Genomic DNA, 17,106 nt, shown 5'->3' on the forward strand with positions numbered 1-17,106 from the left:
ACAGAAATACCAATATAATGATTCATCAGTCATACTAATTTGTTAAATTCTATCGTCTCTGGTGTACTCCTCCTTCTGTTTAAATAACATATATACATAAAAGCAGTACATTTCAAAGTACATTGTAACAATTAGTTGTAGAACTGATTTCAGAGTTTGGGATGGGTTACAATTCCACAACATTAGGATTCTATTTCTAGCTGCTCTAAGGTACTGGAGGCTAAAAGAAATATTAGTATAATGATTCTGCACTCATACTCCTTTGTTAAACCTGACCTTCTCTGTATAATTCCACCATCACTCTTTCTCTCACTCTTTAGGGGTATTTGGGCTATGGCCATTCTTTCATGTTGGAAGGGACTGTCGATAATATTATATAGGGGATGAAACTAGTTGATGTTCTGGAAAGACTGGGCCTTCTGCATTTCAGGACTTGTCTGCTCTAGGGACCCATCTGGAGGTTATAGGTTTTAAAGAGTTACCCTAGTATATGGAACCCTTGTGGAATCTTATATATTGCCCTAGGTGTTCTTTAAGATAGGCTGGAATGGTTTTGGTTGGGGTTTGGCAAGGTATGATGGGTAGCAGTGTCTAACTAACTGAAGCTTGTCTAAGAGTGACCTCCAGAGTCACCTCTCGACTCTATTTGAACTCTCTCTGCCACTGATACTTTATTAGTTACATTTCTTTTCCCCCTTTTGGTCAGGATGGAATTGTTGATCCCACAGTGCCAGGTATGGACTCATCCCTGGGAGTCCTTTCCCATGTCACCAGGGAGGCTTTCACCCCTGGATATCATGTCCCACATAGGGGGGAGGGCAATGATTTCACTTGTACAGTTGGGCTTAGAAAGAGTGAGGCCACATCTGAGCAACCAAATCACCTTTGTTTTTAAAACAGTTATGGAGTCATGGGTCAGTTTGTTTAATGTACTGTCCAATATCATGGTTTTTGTTTTTGTTTTTTTCATGGTTATTTTTTTTTAATACTCTCCGTCTCAGTTTTGGCAAGCTGGCAGCACTGTATATTTAGTTATAACATTTTTTTTTTCATTTTTATTGATAAAACAACATACAAGAACATGCATTCTTAGCATATAAACATTCCATACATGCTGTATAATCAGTGGCACACAATATCATCACATAGTTGTGTATTCCTCCCCATGATTATTTTTCAGAACGTTTGCATCACTCCAGAAAAGGAAATAAAAAACTCATACATACCATACCCCTTATCCCTCCCTCTCATTAACCACTAGTATTTCTGTCTACCCAATATATATATATATATTTTTTTAATTTTAACATTTGTTCCCCCATTATTTATTTTTAATCCATATGTATAACATTTTATTTTTATAGACTTTTCAAGTTGCAGAAAAGTGTAAGCAGCAATTTCAAACCTGGCCTCAAAATCCCTTAAATCTCTTAATACTTATCAACGACCCCAGGCAGCTTTTGTTTGTGTAGGTGATACCTGTTGATATTTACCATATAGAAATTAAAACAGAAACTTGAAAAAATATTCTATTTTATTTTACAATGACAATACTAAACCCTCAACATGTTACAATAAAATGTCTATTTCACCACACGTGAAACAATTTAGTGAAAAGATCAGCATTGTTTTACATTTTTATATTCTGACCTTAAAGAATATTCTCAAATGGATCTGTATTCAGTCAGTTAAATATGCTGTTATAACTGAAGTTAATGAGGAAAATCCATCCTCACAGATATGTAATTGGAAAAAGAAGGACTATTTTAGTAGTCTTCTCAGCTACTTACAGCTACTTTTGATTTTCTCCATCAGAACTCACCCAATGATAGTTTTTTTAAAGGTTAGTTAGTTATGTGGAATCTGAAACCATGCCAGTGAGCTTTTTGGGTTCTTGTTTTATTGTTGTTCTCATTTTTGTTTTTTATAACTTTTTAATTGTATGATATAACATATATACAAAGGAAGGAAAAAAAAGGAATAGTTTTCAAAGCACTCTTCAACAAGTAGTTACAGGACACTTCCCAGAGTTTTTCATGGGTTCTTGTTTTATTAAAATCCATTGATTTGGGTGGTGCAACCATGGCTCAAAGGCAGAGCTCTTGCCTGCCATGCCAGAGACCCAGGTTTAATTCCTGGTGCCAGCCCGTGCGAAAAATAAAAAAAGTAAATCCATTGATTTACCTTGCATTCGTACCCACATGTGGTTTTCTAACATCAAGCACTAATGATTTGGAAAATATTGGTTCTGAGTTAATGCAGAAGTATACTTTAAAAATTCTAATTTAGTGCATAGAGATGGAAACAGCCAAAATGTCCATCAACAGATGAGTGGCTAAACAAGCTGTCATATATACATACGATGGAATATTACACAGGTGTAAGACAGAATAAAATTATGAAGTATGTAACAACATGGGTGGACCTTAAGGACATTATACTGAGTGAGATTAGCCAGAAACAAAAGGACAAATACTGTATGGTCTCACTAATATGAGACCATTCTCGCTAGTGAATGAACTTGGAGAATTTCAGTTAAGAACAGAGTTCATCAGGAAATAGAAGTAGGGTAGGTATTGATTGGGTAATTGGAGCTGAAGGGATACAGATTGTGCAATGGGACTGACTGTAAAAATTTGGAAATGTATAGCACAATACTACCTAACTGTAATACAATAATATTAGAACACTGAATGAAGCTGAATGTGAGAAGAACAGAGGGAGCAGGGCTGGGGGCATATATGAAACCAGAAGGAAAGACAGAGGATAAAGACTGAGATGGTATAATAGGAATGCCTAGAATGTACAATGATACTAAATGTACAAATTTAAAAATGTTTTCTAAAGGAATGTCAGTACTGCAGGGTGTTAAAAATAGATGGTAATTAATATTTTAAAACTTTAACTTATATGTGAGACTAAAGCAAAAAATGTTCATTTGATACGAAATTTCTATTTTGACTAGTGCATTTCCTAACTTATGTGGACAGCTTAATTGAACACCATAAGTACATAGAACCTTGGGTAGGGCGTGAGATTTTGTCAATTTGTCCAGAGTGATGTCCTGATAAATCCCAGAGTGATTTGAACAGTAAATAAAAAAGTATTTGCAAAGCCCTCTTGGGGGAATGGCAAGAAAGGGGGAAAACTCAACTTTCCGAAGTGGAGAATTCTCAGTATTCTCACAAGCAGTGGGAACAACCAAAGCAATAGGCGGAGCCCTCAGTCTTGGGGTTTGTTCATATGAAACTTAACCCCACAAAGGATAGGCTAAGCCTACTTAAAATTAGGCCTAAGAGTCACCCCCAGAGAACCTCTGCTGTTGCTCAGATGTGGCCTCTCTCAGCCAACACAAGTAAACTCACCACCCTCTGCCTCTGTACGTGGGACATGACTCCCAGGGGTGTGGACCTTCCTGGCAGAAATCCTAGAGTGAGCTGGAACTCAGCATCGAGGGATTGAGAAAACCTTCTCAACCAAAAGGAGGGAAAGCAAAATGAGACAAAATAAAGTGTCAGTGTCAGTGACTGAGAGATTTCAGAGTCAAGAGGTTATCGTGGAGGTTATTCTTACGCATTATATAGATAACCCCTGTTTAGTTTAAGGTGTATTAGAGTGGCTAGAGGGAACTGCCTGAAAATGTAGAACTGTGTTCCAGTAGCCATATTTCTTGAAGACAATTGTATAATGATACAGCTTTTGCAGTGTGATTATGTGATTGTGAAAACCTTGTGTCTGATGCTCCTTTTATGTACAGTATGGACAGATGAGTAAAACATGTGAATTAAAAATAAAATAATAGGGGGAACAAGTGTTAAAATTTTAGTAGATTGAAATGCTAGTTATCAATGAAAGGGAGGAGGGGTAAGGGGTATGTATCTGATTTTTTTTCTGTTTTCTTTTTATTTCTTTTTCTGAATTGATGCGGATGTTCTAAGAAATGATCAGAATGATGAATATACAACTATGTGATGAAAAAATTTTTAATTTAGCAATAAGATTATGAACTTTGAAGGAGCAAATCAAATAATCTTATTTTTTCCACCATCTTATAAGAAAGCCAAATTATTGTTGTTGTTGTTGTTTCTCTCATGGTATTGCATGTATTTCTGAATAATAGAGCCCAAAGCGAAGCTAAAATTCAACCCTGTGCCAGTCATGTAGGTTCATCTCTTCATTTCACGCCACCACAGGCATCACTGTTGGCCTTCTTCCCCTTCTGCTGCAGGGCTACACCAAGTCCATCGACATTTGGTCTGTGGGCTGCATCCTGGCGGAGATGCTCTCCAACAGGCCTATCTTCCCAGGAAAGCATTATCTCGACCAGCTGAACCACATTCTGGGTAAGCTCCCAGCACGTCTGGAATGGGTCTATTCTGTTCATCTGCCTGCAGTTTGTATCAGAGTTGTGTCATTAACCTGGGAAGAATTCTAGTAACTAAATTTACCATAGCCCATGAATTTAAAATGTTAAATCCTCTGATTTAAAATGTTAAAGCCCCCTCCTTTTTAAAGAAATTTTTTTTATTCATTGAGAAGTTGTGGGTTTACAAAAAAATTATGTGTGAAATACAGAGTTCCCATATACCACCCTATTATTATGTATATTAATACCTTGCATTGGTGTGGTACATTTGTTATAATTGATGAAAGTACATTTTTATAATTGTCCTATTAACCCTAGTCCATGGTTTAATTTAGGGCTCACTGTGTTGTGCAGTTCCATTAGAATTTTAATTATATTCTAATAACATATACAAAACCTAAAATTTCCCCCTTTTAACCACATTCAAATATATAATTTATGTAAAGCCCCTTTACACTAGAGAAAAGTTAGCACTGGGAGATGGTAAAAGGACGTTAATTACCAGGGTTGTTCTGTACATAGCTGATGGTGCATGGTGGCTTACCTTGGTCTTCATACTTAACAGCTAACTATTTTATCTGTAGGTATTCTTGGATCCCCATCACAGGAAGACCTGAATTGTATAATAAATTTAAAAGCTAGAAACTATTTGCTTTCTCTTCCACACAAAAATAAGGTGCCATGGAACAGGCTGTTCCCAAATGCTGATTCCAAAGGTAAATATTATTTTATTGATTCTTCTTCTTAGGCTTAGCTTTTTATTTCATTGTTAAATTGTCAGTTCACTAGCCTTAGAATTTAGATTATAGCTATTTCATTAACTGTTGGATAATGCCTGATACAGTGCTCCCTCTATTCCTGCTCTTCCCCCTTGAGAACCGTGACAGTAGGGTAAGGGAGGTCAGTGACTCTTTCCAATTTTTGGTTTCTTTGCTGCTGTTTAACTTGAATTAAGTTCACATTTTTAAGATTCTGGACATCTAGAAGCCTGCAAAATCAAAATTGACCTTTTTTGTTTTTGGTCATCTTTGGATTACTTTTTTATTATCAAAGAACAATTTATAGTACAGTAAATACCCTTTTTAGGTATGCCGGTCTGAGTGTTTACAAACATGAGCTCATATAACTGCCACAGTCAAGATACGGAATATTTCCATCATCCCCAAAACTTCCCTTTTGCCCCTTTTTAGTCAGTTCCACCCCTATCCCCTATAATCACTAATCTGATTTCTATCCCTATAGTTTTTTCTTTTCTAGAATGTTACATGAATAGGATCATTTGAAATGCAGCCTTTATGTCTGGATTCTTGTGCTTAGCATAATGCATTAGCAGTTTGTCCTCAGTCTCTTCAACAGGCGGGCATCCATGTGCAGAACAGTGAGCTTGACTTATATACCTCACACTTTAGACAGAAAGTAACTCACAGTGGGACACAGACCGAAGTATAAAGCCGAACATAATTAGACTTTCAGAAGAAATCAAAGGATGGAATCTTAATGCTTAGGCCAGGAGAGGATTTCTCACATAGAGCACCAAAAGCACAGTCCATGCAAGAAAAAGATGATAAAATGGTTTTATTGTTTGATTTTATTTTATTTTTTCCCCACTTAATGCATTTTTAATAAAACTTAAATTATGGTCATGAATAGACAACTCAACATGTCCCGTTCTAACCGCTTCCAAGTGTGGAATTCTGTGCATTATGGAGGGCTGTGCCACCCTCCATCCTGCCGCCTGCTCCCACGTGTTGTCCTCACCCCAAACAGAAGCCCTGCAGGCAATGCCTCCCCTTCCTCCCCCTTCCCTGCCAAGCCCCTGGTAGCCTGGAAACTCCTTTCTTCTCTATGAATTTGCCTGTTCTAGATAGTTCCTATAAGTGCAATCAGACAACATTTGTCCTTTTGTGTCTCGGCCAAATGCATTTTTTTTATTGTACCAAATAAGCATTTTTTGCTTTAGTCTCACACATTAGTTGAAATTTTAAAATATTAAATACCATCTATTTTCAGCACACTGCAGTAATGACATTCTTTTGTTCTTCCTCATGCAAAAACATTTTTTTAATTTGTACATTTAGTCACTATCATTATACACTCTAGGCATTCCTAGATTACACCGTCTCAATCTTTATTGTCTATCTTTCTTTGTGATTTTATTTATGCCCAGCCCTCCTCCCTCTATCATTCTCATATGCAGCTTCATTCAGTGTTTTAACATAATTGTATTACAGTTAGGTAATATTGTGCTGTCCATTTCTGAGTTTTAATGTTCAGTCCTGTTGCACAATCTGTATCCCTTCAGCTCCAATTACCCAATATCTTACCCTATTTCTATCTCCTGATGGTCTCTGTTACCAAGGAAATATTCCAAGTCTATTCACTAATGTCAGTTCATATCAGTGAGACCATACAGTATTTGTCCTTTTGTTTCTGGCTAATCATACTCAGCATAATGTCCTTAAGGTCCATTCATGTTGTTACATACTTCATAACTTTACTCTGTCTTACAGCTGCATAATATTCCATCTTATGTAAATGTCACAGTTTGTTTAGCCAACTGTCTGCTGATGGACATTTTGGCTGTTTCCATCTCTTGGTAATTGTTAATAATGCTGCTATAAACATTGGTGTGTAAATGTCCATTTGTGTCCTTGACCTCATGTCCTTTGAGCAGAGACAGCATATAGATGGGTCCTGTTTTTTAATCCATTCTGCCAGACTATGTCTTTTGATTGGAGAGTTTAATCCATTAACATTCAATGTTATTACTGCATGGGTAGTACTTTCTTCTACTATTTTGCCTTCTGGATTTTATATGTCATATCTAATTTTCCTTCTTTTTACCTTTACTCATAGTCTTCCTTTCTACACTCTTCTCCAATCCTCTCTCTTCTGTCTTCGTATGTGTCTCTAATGTTCCCTTTAGTATTTCTTGCAGAGCTGGTCTCTTGGTCACAAATTCTCTCAGTGATTTTTTGTCTGAAAATGTTTTAATTTCTCCCTCATTTTTGAAGGACAATTTTGCTGGATATAGAAAATTCTTGGTTGACAGTTTTTCTCTTTTAATAATTTAAATATATCCCACTGTCTTCTCGCCTCCATGGTTTCTTCTGAGAGATCTGCGCATAGTCTTATTGGGCTTCCCTTGTATGCGATGGATTGCTTTTCTCTTGCTGCTTTCAAGATCCTCTCTTTCTCTTTGACCTCTGACATTCTGATTATTAAATGTCTTGGAGTATGTCTATTTGGATCTATTCTCTTTGGGGTACTCTGCACTTCTTGGATCTGTAATTTTAAGTCTTTCATAAGAGTTGGGAAATTTTCAGTGGTAATTTCCTCCATTAGTTTTTCTCCTCCTTTTCCCTTCTCTTCTCCTTCTGGGACACCCACAACACGTATATTCATGCGCTTCATATTGTCTTTCAATTCCCTGAGTCCCTGCTCATATTTTTCCATTTTTTTTTCCTGTGGTTTCTGTTTCTTGTTGGATTTCAGATGTTCCGTCCTCCAGTTCAGAAATCCTATGTTCTGTCTCTCGGAATCTACCAATGTAGGTTTCCATTGCTTTTTTCATCTCTTCTACTGTGTCTTTCATTCCCATAAGTTCTGTGATTTGTTTTTTCAGACTTTCAGTTTCTTCTTTCCTTGCCTTCTTTATATCCTCCCTCAATTCATTGATTTGGTTTTTGTAGAGGTTTTCCATGTCTGATCGTACATTCTGAATTAATTGTTTCAGCTCCTGTATGTCATTTAAATTGTTGGTTTGTTCCTTTGACTGGGCCGTATCTTTAATTTTCCTAGTGTGATTTGTTATTTTTTGCTGGCATCTAGGCATTTAATTACCTTAATTAAACTAATAATAAACTAATTTAATAAACTAATTCAATTAGTTTACTAATAATATTTACTAATTACTAGTAATGATTACTAATAATAAACTAATTTAATTAGCTTATTCTGGAGATTGCTTTCACTTCTTTTATCTAGGGTTTTCTTGCTGGATGAATTGTTGTTTATCTGTTCTTTGACATTCCGTTCAGCTTTATCTGGACCTTTAGCTTAAGTTTTGTTTAACAGAGGAGAATTTTTCAGTTCTTGTTTTCTTCTTTCTTGGCCTGCTTGTGTGGTGCCTTTCCCCCACACACTTAGGAGGGTCTACTTAGATATTATAGACCCCAGCCAGATTTTCCCAGACCAAACTGGCCTCCTATCAGGAGGAAAGAGTCACCTGCGTCGGTTTTCCCTGAGGGTGAGACCCAGCAGGTTGAAAGACTTTCCTGTGAAGTCTCTGGACTCTGTTTTTCTTATCCTGGCCAGTATGTGGCGCTTGTTTGACTGCAGGTCCCACCAGCATAAGATGATGTGGTACCTTTAACTTTGGCAGACTCTCCCTGCTGGGGACGTGGTAGAGACAGAGGAGAGGTTGTAGGCTGGTTTTAATGGCTTCAAATTACCAAGCTGTGTGGTGTCTGAATTCCTTGATGGAGGGATTCCACCTGGGTGGGGCTTCACCCCTCCTCTGGGGAAGGCACAAGCTCCAGCCTGAAAAGTCCTGCCGCTGTATCCAGAGGCAGTCAAGCCTTTGTAGATACACAGCCACAAAAATCTCTGTAACCTTCTTTTTTTTCCCCCCCTTTTTCTGCCAGTCCTGACCCCTTGGCGCCGGGGCAAAAATGAGCAACCTCCACTTTAATCAGGTTCACCTAAGCTGGGGGCCTATTTTTAGTAGTCAGAATTTGTTAATTAGTACCACAATTGGCATTTGATTGTGCCCACTCCCTGCTGCTGGTAAAGTCCTTTCCTTTCCCCTCTGGGAAGCGGCCTGTGGGGGAGGGGCGCTGGCCACTGCAGCTTTGCGAACTCACGGTTCTGAGGGATACTTGCAGCCTGTCCAGCTGGTCCAAACTGGGGTACGCTGTGTGTCCAGTCACTATCGTGGCTCCGGGAGCTGTTCTGTACTGTCTTGTTATTTAGTAGTTGTTCTGGAGGATGAACTAAAATGCTCATGTTGTTAAGCTGCCATCTTGACCCGGAAGTCCTGAATGCATTTTTAAAAGGCCTTACAGGTTTGTGCTAGTTAACAATTTCCCCCCAATATAAAATGGAATAACCCCATGGCCATCAAAACTGGACTAGATTAAAAGGTTGCTTTGCTCTCAGGCCGGGGAGTGTGGGTCAGCAGAGGGACCCAGCCAGATCTGATTTTTTTTTTTTTTTTTAGCAGTTAATTTTGTTTAGTCATCGTATCACCTTTTATACTCAATTAGGCAGGTACTTCTTAAAAGTTCATATTATTATAAATCTGGTAGACACAGTAATGCCTCCACACCCCTGAGACGTCCATGTCTTCATCCCTGGAGCGTATGCATGGCAAAGAGGGTTTAAGGTTGCAGATGGAATTGTTGTTACTAACCAGCTGTTTCTGTCAGAATAGGAGAGCACCCTCTTGGGCTTATAGTAATTCCAGGGGCCCTTACCAGTGGAGGAGGGACCCAGAGATGGCAGCTTGCCAGCACATGGTGCTTGCCCTCTTTCTGTATGCATATCTGTATTCCTATGTGTACTTTTTACCTAAAGTTTACTTTTTCGCAGCAGTTATAAAAGTTAACATTTTTTTGTAAAACTTAAAAATTCCTAGGCTGATTTAACTGAGAAGGCAAAATTCTTTTTACTCTTGTCCTTTAAATATTACTGTCAGCAGCACTGTGTACTGAACAGCTTTCTGTGCATATAGACTTGGCTTGTGATTAATGGTTTTGTAATACTTTTAATCTTCTAAAATTTCTGAATCAAAGGTATTATATTAACATTGTCGATAATTTGAAGTATACAAAGAATGGGTAAGAGAATAAGAAATACTCTTAATTACCAGAATGCCTAAATAACCTTTAACATTTTGTCCCAAACTGTGCACAGCTTTTGCCTGCTTGATTGTAATTATGTGACAATGTGTTCTAATTGTAGGATTTTTTTCTTAGAATTTCACATGCAACTGATTAGGTTAGCTTGTATACTGTATCATTCTAAGCATGTTGCCTCAATCTTATTTCCTGAGTTGCCTTTTTAAAGAGGTATATACATAATGAACTGCACCTGTAAGACTTTGAATGGTTCTACTTCCAACCTTCCCTCCTCTGTTCATCTCTTCTTTCTTTTCTTTTTTTTAACTTTGTGTGTGTGTATGTGTATGCATGAAATATAACATATATACCGAAAAGCAACAAGCTTTCAAGTACACCTTAAGTAGTTGCAGAACAGATTAAGTTTGGTATGGGTTACAGTTCCAAGATTTCTTTTTTCCCCTAGCTGTTCAAGACACTAGAGACCAACAGAAGTATCAGTATAATGCTTCGGCATTCATACTCATTTGTTGAATCCTAGCTTCTCTGTTATGCTCCCTCCTTCTCTTTAAATAACATATATACATTTTGCAACAGTTAGTTATAGACGAGATTTCAGAGTTTGGTATGGGTAACAATTCCACAATTTTAGGTTTTTATTTTTAGCTGCTCTGAGGCACTGTAAACAAAAAGACAGAAAGAAAGACAAAAAATAATGATTTAGCAATCATACTCATTTGTTAAACCCTACCTTCTCTGTATAACTCCACCAACACCTTTTATCTTTCTCCCTCTCCCCAGGGGCACCTGGACTATTCACATTCTAACTTTTTCATGTTGAAGGGGCTGTCCATAATATGGTACAGGGGGATGGAACTAGTTGTTGTTCTGGAAAAGCTGGCCCCTCTGCATTTCAGGACTTATCTGGTCCAAAGACCTATCTGGAGATTGTAGCTTTCGGAGAGTTACCCTGGTGCATGGAACCTTTGTAGAATCTTATTTAATGCCCTAAGTGTTCTTCAGGATTGGCTGGAATGGTTTTAGTTGGGGGTTGGCAAGTTATGGTAGGTAGCAATGTCCAACCAAAACCATTCCTGCCTATCCTAAAGAATACCAAGGGCATTAAATAAGATTCTACAAAGGTTCCCTACATCTCTTCTTTTCTATAGTCAGTCATGATTCGTATCAAATCAATTCTGAGTGTTTTTAAACTTATTTCCTTAGGTTAATTAAGGTCTTGATCCCTTGAAGTTGCTTCATTCAGATAACAAACATCACATAAATCCAGGAAGTTAGTTTTGAAATGTGGGTATTGGGTGAATGTAAAGAAAGAAACTAGGAAGGGCTATGAATAAAATAAGAACATGGAGAAATGGGAATTGGTGGTGAGGCTGAGCAGTTGTAGGGTATCATGTGTTAGCAGCATATGCTTTGCCGCCATCCTCTTGTTTTCATTCCATAGCACAGCAACTTATTAGCAGTGCGACCTTGAACAGGCTCCTTAACCTTTCTGGCTTAGGTTTCCTCAGTTATTAAATGCAGTTAGCAGTAGTACCTGCATTACCAGGTCTAACTGACTGTCCACACCGTTGGAATTTGTAGGTCTAGATTTTGAGATCTCAAGCCTCAGGCCTCTTCATTTACATATCTTGGAGATCTTTCCATAGCTACAGTTGTAAAGAGTGAGGCTCTGTAGTGTTCCCTTGAAGAATTGGCCCATACGTATTCACATCAGCTGTCTGTCACTGCATAACAAACCTCTCCAAAACTCAGTGGTTGGAAACAGCAGCCGTGTATTTATTGATGAGTTCCTCGGGCTGGGCGTAGCCGGGTGGGTCTGCTGGGCCCTCTGCGGCCAGCCGTGCACTGTAGCCATCTGCTGGGGTTGGGTGGTCTGGCCTCACCACATCCTACAATTGGTTCTCTGTGCAGTTCCTGCCCAGCTGACAGTAAGCAAGGGTGGGCCGCTTTTCATCATAGCAGAAGGTTTCAAAACAGCCAGCTTAAGGCCGGTTCTTAAAACAGTGACAATTCAGTCGTATTGTTTTGGTTCATGCAAATCACTGGGTCAACCCAGATTCAAGGGGTGGAGAAAGAAATCCAGCTATTATTGGTGGGAGGAGCTGCAAAGAATTTGTGGCCGCATTTACTCTGCCACCAGGTTGTTTCTAGTTTTTTACTCCAACAAACATACATACACTCTTTCCTTTAACAAATAGATTATGCACGTCTGTTCTGTGCCATCAAGGATCCCAAGACCCTAGATGGCAGCAATAAGAAATAAAAAATCTGCCTGCAGGGAGCTGATAGCTTTGATTTGTATGAAAATGACAAAGAAATGAATGGAAGACTGAGAAACTCAAGAGTTTAAAACTTTCAAGACAAAATATTGGAGGTTTTAGGTCAGATTAATGTTAATTCATGGAGAAGTTAACATAATGTCCCAAATATAGGAAAAGTTCATTTTTACTCATAATATAAAATATGAAAATTGAAAGGTAATATTTCCCTTTTTTTCACCACTCATTCAGAGTAGCAAGTATTAAAAAATTTGGTAAGGCACTAGTGTTTAGGTGAAGGCTGTGGGGTAACATGTTCTCAGAGATGGCTGGTATGAGTGTAAATTGGTTGAGTTTCTGTGGAGGGCTGTTTGGCAATTTTGTCATGTCTTTTATTCCTTCAATTCTGGGTATCGAACTTTTAGGACTGCCAGCCAAATGGTGAAAGTGCTAAATGTTTTTCTTTCATTGAGATTGAGGTTGAACATTTTCTTAGAAGTTTATTGGAAATTGCTGATTACTGGAGTCCCTTGAGCCAGTATTGTAGATTTTTCTTCAAAGGAGTTGAGTTTAGGAATCTCTCTAGAATAACTCCAGTGAGTGGAAGAAATTATTATTCCACAGATGGTGCTAGAATAGTTGGATAGATGTTTGCAGGGCCATCGTTTTAGATTATTACTCATATCAAAATGAATTCCAAAAGAGTTGATGATTAAATGCTTTTTAAAAAAATCATACTGTTAAAAACCAAATACTTAGAGTATTGATAGTTTTCTGACCTCTGCATAGTTAAGAACTATCTTCCCAAGCTTTAAAAGCAATAACCAGGAAAACAAACAGGGCAGAAAGATAGTAGATTGGCCCACATATATGGTCAAAACTTTAAGATTAGACAAGTCATGTGTCAACAATAGATACGAAAGGTACCAAATTGAATCAACACTCAAAGGATCCGTATCACCATTACATAGTGGGTAGCTCTGGAATCTAGCTTCCTGAGTTCCAGCTTTGGCTTTAACTTTGGACACCTTATTTAACTGCTCAATTTCATGACTTCCTTGTCTCAAAATTGGAATAAATGACAGTTCCTCCCTCAGAGGGTAAGTTGGAAGGTTAAGTGAATAATTGGTTATGAATTTTATGTTCACCAGTAACGTTACTAGTGTATAACGAGCAGAGAGTGCTCTACGCCTTCAGTGAGGGAGACAAATACTAGTCACAGTTTGGGAGATGGTTATTGAGAATTTGGTTTGAGCCATGTTAAATTTAAGACACCGGTTTGGCAGTAGAAACAATGTGAATGCCAATTGCTAATCAAATGGTTAAGTAACTTACGTTACATCCACTTAAAGAAATGAAATAGATCCAATAGATTGGCAGCAGTTACCATTGAGTGAGTGGTGGAGCTGTGGGTGATGGTACCCGAGGAAACTTGGGTGGGTCATTCACACAGATGGGAGGGGCGGGTCTGATGGGTCAGCTATTTGGGGCCTTATTAATCCCACATAATGAGCCAGCTGGCTCAGGTGCAAAGGATAACCTCGACTCTCATAACAAAAAAGTCTAGAGGTGCAGCTACTTTGACTACTCTGGACTTTTCTGTCTTAGAGCTTTGCTTTCCTCTGTGTTGTCTTTATTGTCAATCAGCCTCTTTTCTTGTGGTGGCCAGATGGCCACCAGCAGCTCCAGGCCCACACCCATCTGTTCATCATTTCAACCCAAGTTGTGGGGCAGACACTCATTGTCTTTTTTTTTGGCCAGCTTGGATGATGTGCCCAGCCCTGACTGGTCATTGTAGCCAAGGGAGTACAGGGGCATATGACCAAGGCCAGCACAGGCAGGGTGTGTGGACAGGCCTACATGCTCCCCAAAACGCCCCCTGGCAGGCAGAAGCAGGAGGATTCCATCCTGGTGAAGATGTGACGTCTCTTTCTTTCAGGTTTTGTTTCTTTTTAAATAAAAATAATACATGCTCATGTATGTCAGAAGTTTATCTCCGTTTAGCAGATAACCTGCTGTTTGATTTATTGCCATCCAGACTTTGTTATAGTCTGTATATATACATGAATTCATTGTAAATGGGATCACAGGATGTACACTGTTCTATACCCAGAGAGTGTTGTGTTTGAATCTGACACTTGGGTGAGAGTTCTGGGCTAAAGATAGACTTGGGACTTACTTAGCACTCAGCATTTGAAGTCATGTAAGATTTCAAAAGAAGTCAAGAAGATGGGAGAATGAGATAGTAAGAACCTGAGGAGCACAAACCTTCCATGGGCTCTGTAATAGGGAGGAGGGACCCTTGAAGAATAGAGAATGAACAGAAAAGTAGCACTGTGTGATTTCACAGAGAGACAGATAACACTGTAGGAAAGTGTGCGTGGTCATGAGTGTCCATGCAGCAGAGAGGTCTAGCAGGGTACAGACTGAGAAGGATGGTTGGGTCTTCCAGGTAAGGCGTTATTGATGACTACTTGACCAGTTGAGACAGTGAATGTGAGTGGGGAGTTTGAAATGAAAAGTGGAGACAGAATGACAGGTACAAATGGAGCGGCAGGGGCAGCTACGAATTGGGGAGGATTGCCTTTGAATAGAATTGGCTTTGAATTCTCTTCCTTGAGAAAGGTAGGTGCAGGTGTTTTGCTCGGGTGGGCAGGAAGCCCAGAAAGATCATGCCTATTGTGTCTGGCTCTCAGGAGTAAGAGCTGCTGAGAGTGATGAGGGACATTTGGCCGAAAGGGTGTGGCCCAAGTGGTGAGAGTTGGGGAGACTTAATAGAGGAGGAAACTGACCAAGGGTTTCTTGGAGCTCCTGCGGGCTCAGATGAGTGCATGAATGGTCAACGGATTCCTCACTGCCACCTGCTCCCAGCTTACTGCAAATGCTAGTTTCACTAAAGAATGTTTGATGAAGCAGTAGGCATTACTAATCTTATTCATTCCCATCCCTGAGTGCATCTTCCTGTTCTCTGTGACAGAATGAGAAGTGCGCATTAAGCCTGCTGAACACAGTGGGTTTCTAGAAGAAAGTATTTGTGCATTGTTTGCCTTATGAGGTGAAGTGACTGCTTTTTAAAAATCACATACACACACACAAGTTTTAAGAGTGTAAAGCAGTCTTGATATTTAAAAAAAAAACTTTAGAACCCCTCTTGCAGGGCAGTTAGGTCAGCCACTGGAGCTGAGTGTGGAAGTAACAGCTTGCAGCACTGATCTAGCCCAGGATTTTGCTGGGCTGGTGCAGTGGAGAGCTGGTCACATGTTCTCCACAGGGTCTGGGCTGAAACAGGAAGGAAAAACAGCTTATGGACCAGAAGAAAATGCGGGCCCACATTGTTAAGGTTTTTTTTGAAGTTAAAGAGAAGGTGTGGGATCCTAGGAGGGCAGCAGAATGATCACAATTCATGGTCAGATGTAAATCCAGTCTCTTAGAGGAAATATAACCTGCATCTAGGTAAGCAGAGCTCTGCACCAGGCAGCCTAGGGGTGCCAGCTGAGTTTTGTGTGAGGTAGGAGAGAGGGTCAGGCAACGCCACCAAGGGATCTGCTCCTGCTAGCTGCTTCCCATTTCTCTCCTTTTCTCCTTCTGTAGCTGTGAATAATGCAGAAATAGCAGATGCACTAAAAAGAGGCAGGAGACTCATTTAGCATTCGAGTAGCAAAAGAAAAGCTGTCTTCTTTTGAAATCTTTGCCTGGGAGTTTAAGAATTTAGCTGTAAAGAATTTTAAAATGCTCAAGCTGCAAAATAGCCAAATGTCTTCATGTGCTTCTGTACTTACTTTTTAATACCACGAAGATCTGGAGAGGGAAAATTACTCCCTGCCCCCCAGTAATTTAAAAATAATGCTGTTAAGAATCTGGGCGGGCCGCGGTGGCTCAGCGGGCAAAGTGCTTGCCTGCTATGCCGGAGGACCTCGGTTCGATTCCCGGCCCCAGCCCATGTAACAAAAACGGAGAAACAGAATACAATAAAACAAGAAAATGTTTAAAAATGTTTCCCTTTCTTCCTTCCTTCCTTCCTTCTATCCTTCCTTCCTTCTCTCTGTCTTTCCTTTAAAAAAAAAAAAAAAAAAAAATAATGCTGTTAAGAATCTGAATATAGCCAGAACCTCCTGGACTTTTCTCACACAGATGATATCTGCTTGGGCAAAAGGCCGAGTGACCTTTAACCTGTTCTCAGGAAAGGCCTTAAGAAAACATCTATGGGCTCTTTTTAGGGAGAGGTTGTTGGGGGCAGGTGCTAAGGTAGATTTTGTCACCTGTATTACAGATAATAGATTTTAAAGCTCATAGAGTCCCATGTTCACACACCACTATTATGTAGCTCTGGGATTTGAGCCGAGGTCCTGAGCTGTTGACCATCATGACCACCCCACCCTGTCCCTGTCACAGTTGCAGAACTTTCCACCTCTTCTCCTGGCTAGACGGCTTCAAGGCTGGGCATAACTGGATTCCTAGGAATTTTCTATGCTCTGAAAAAGTCTCTGTCCTGTGAATAAAAATGCCATTGTAAGGTACATAGGTGGTTCAGTGGTAGAATGCGCACTTTTCATGCAGCAGACCTGCATTCAGTTCTTGGACCATGCACTCCCACCCCCCACCCCCCAAAAAAGTTTCGTTG

General features: G+C 39.5%; 1 protein-coding gene across 1 annotated transcript in view; it reads left to right on the forward strand.

Annotated features, from left to right (window-relative positions):
• Positions 1-17,106, forward strand: part of MAPK1 (mitogen-activated protein kinase 1) — a 120,484-nt gene that overhangs the window by 89,553 nt on the left and 13,825 nt on the right. Inside the window, exons 5-6 of the mRNA XM_077160258.1 lie at positions 4,229-4,343; positions 4,951-5,082. Of these exons, the coding sequence (XP_077016373.1) occupies positions 4,229-4,343; positions 4,951-5,082 (247 nt within the window). The remainder of the gene's footprint in view (positions 1-4,228; positions 4,344-4,950; positions 5,083-17,106) is intronic.

Source organism: Tamandua tetradactyla, chromosome 5 (assembly GCF_023851605.1).
Source record: "Tamandua tetradactyla isolate mTamTet1 chromosome 5, mTamTet1.pri, whole genome shotgun sequence".
Classification (NCBI taxonomy): Eukaryota; Metazoa; Chordata; class Mammalia; order Pilosa; family Myrmecophagidae; genus Tamandua; species Tamandua tetradactyla.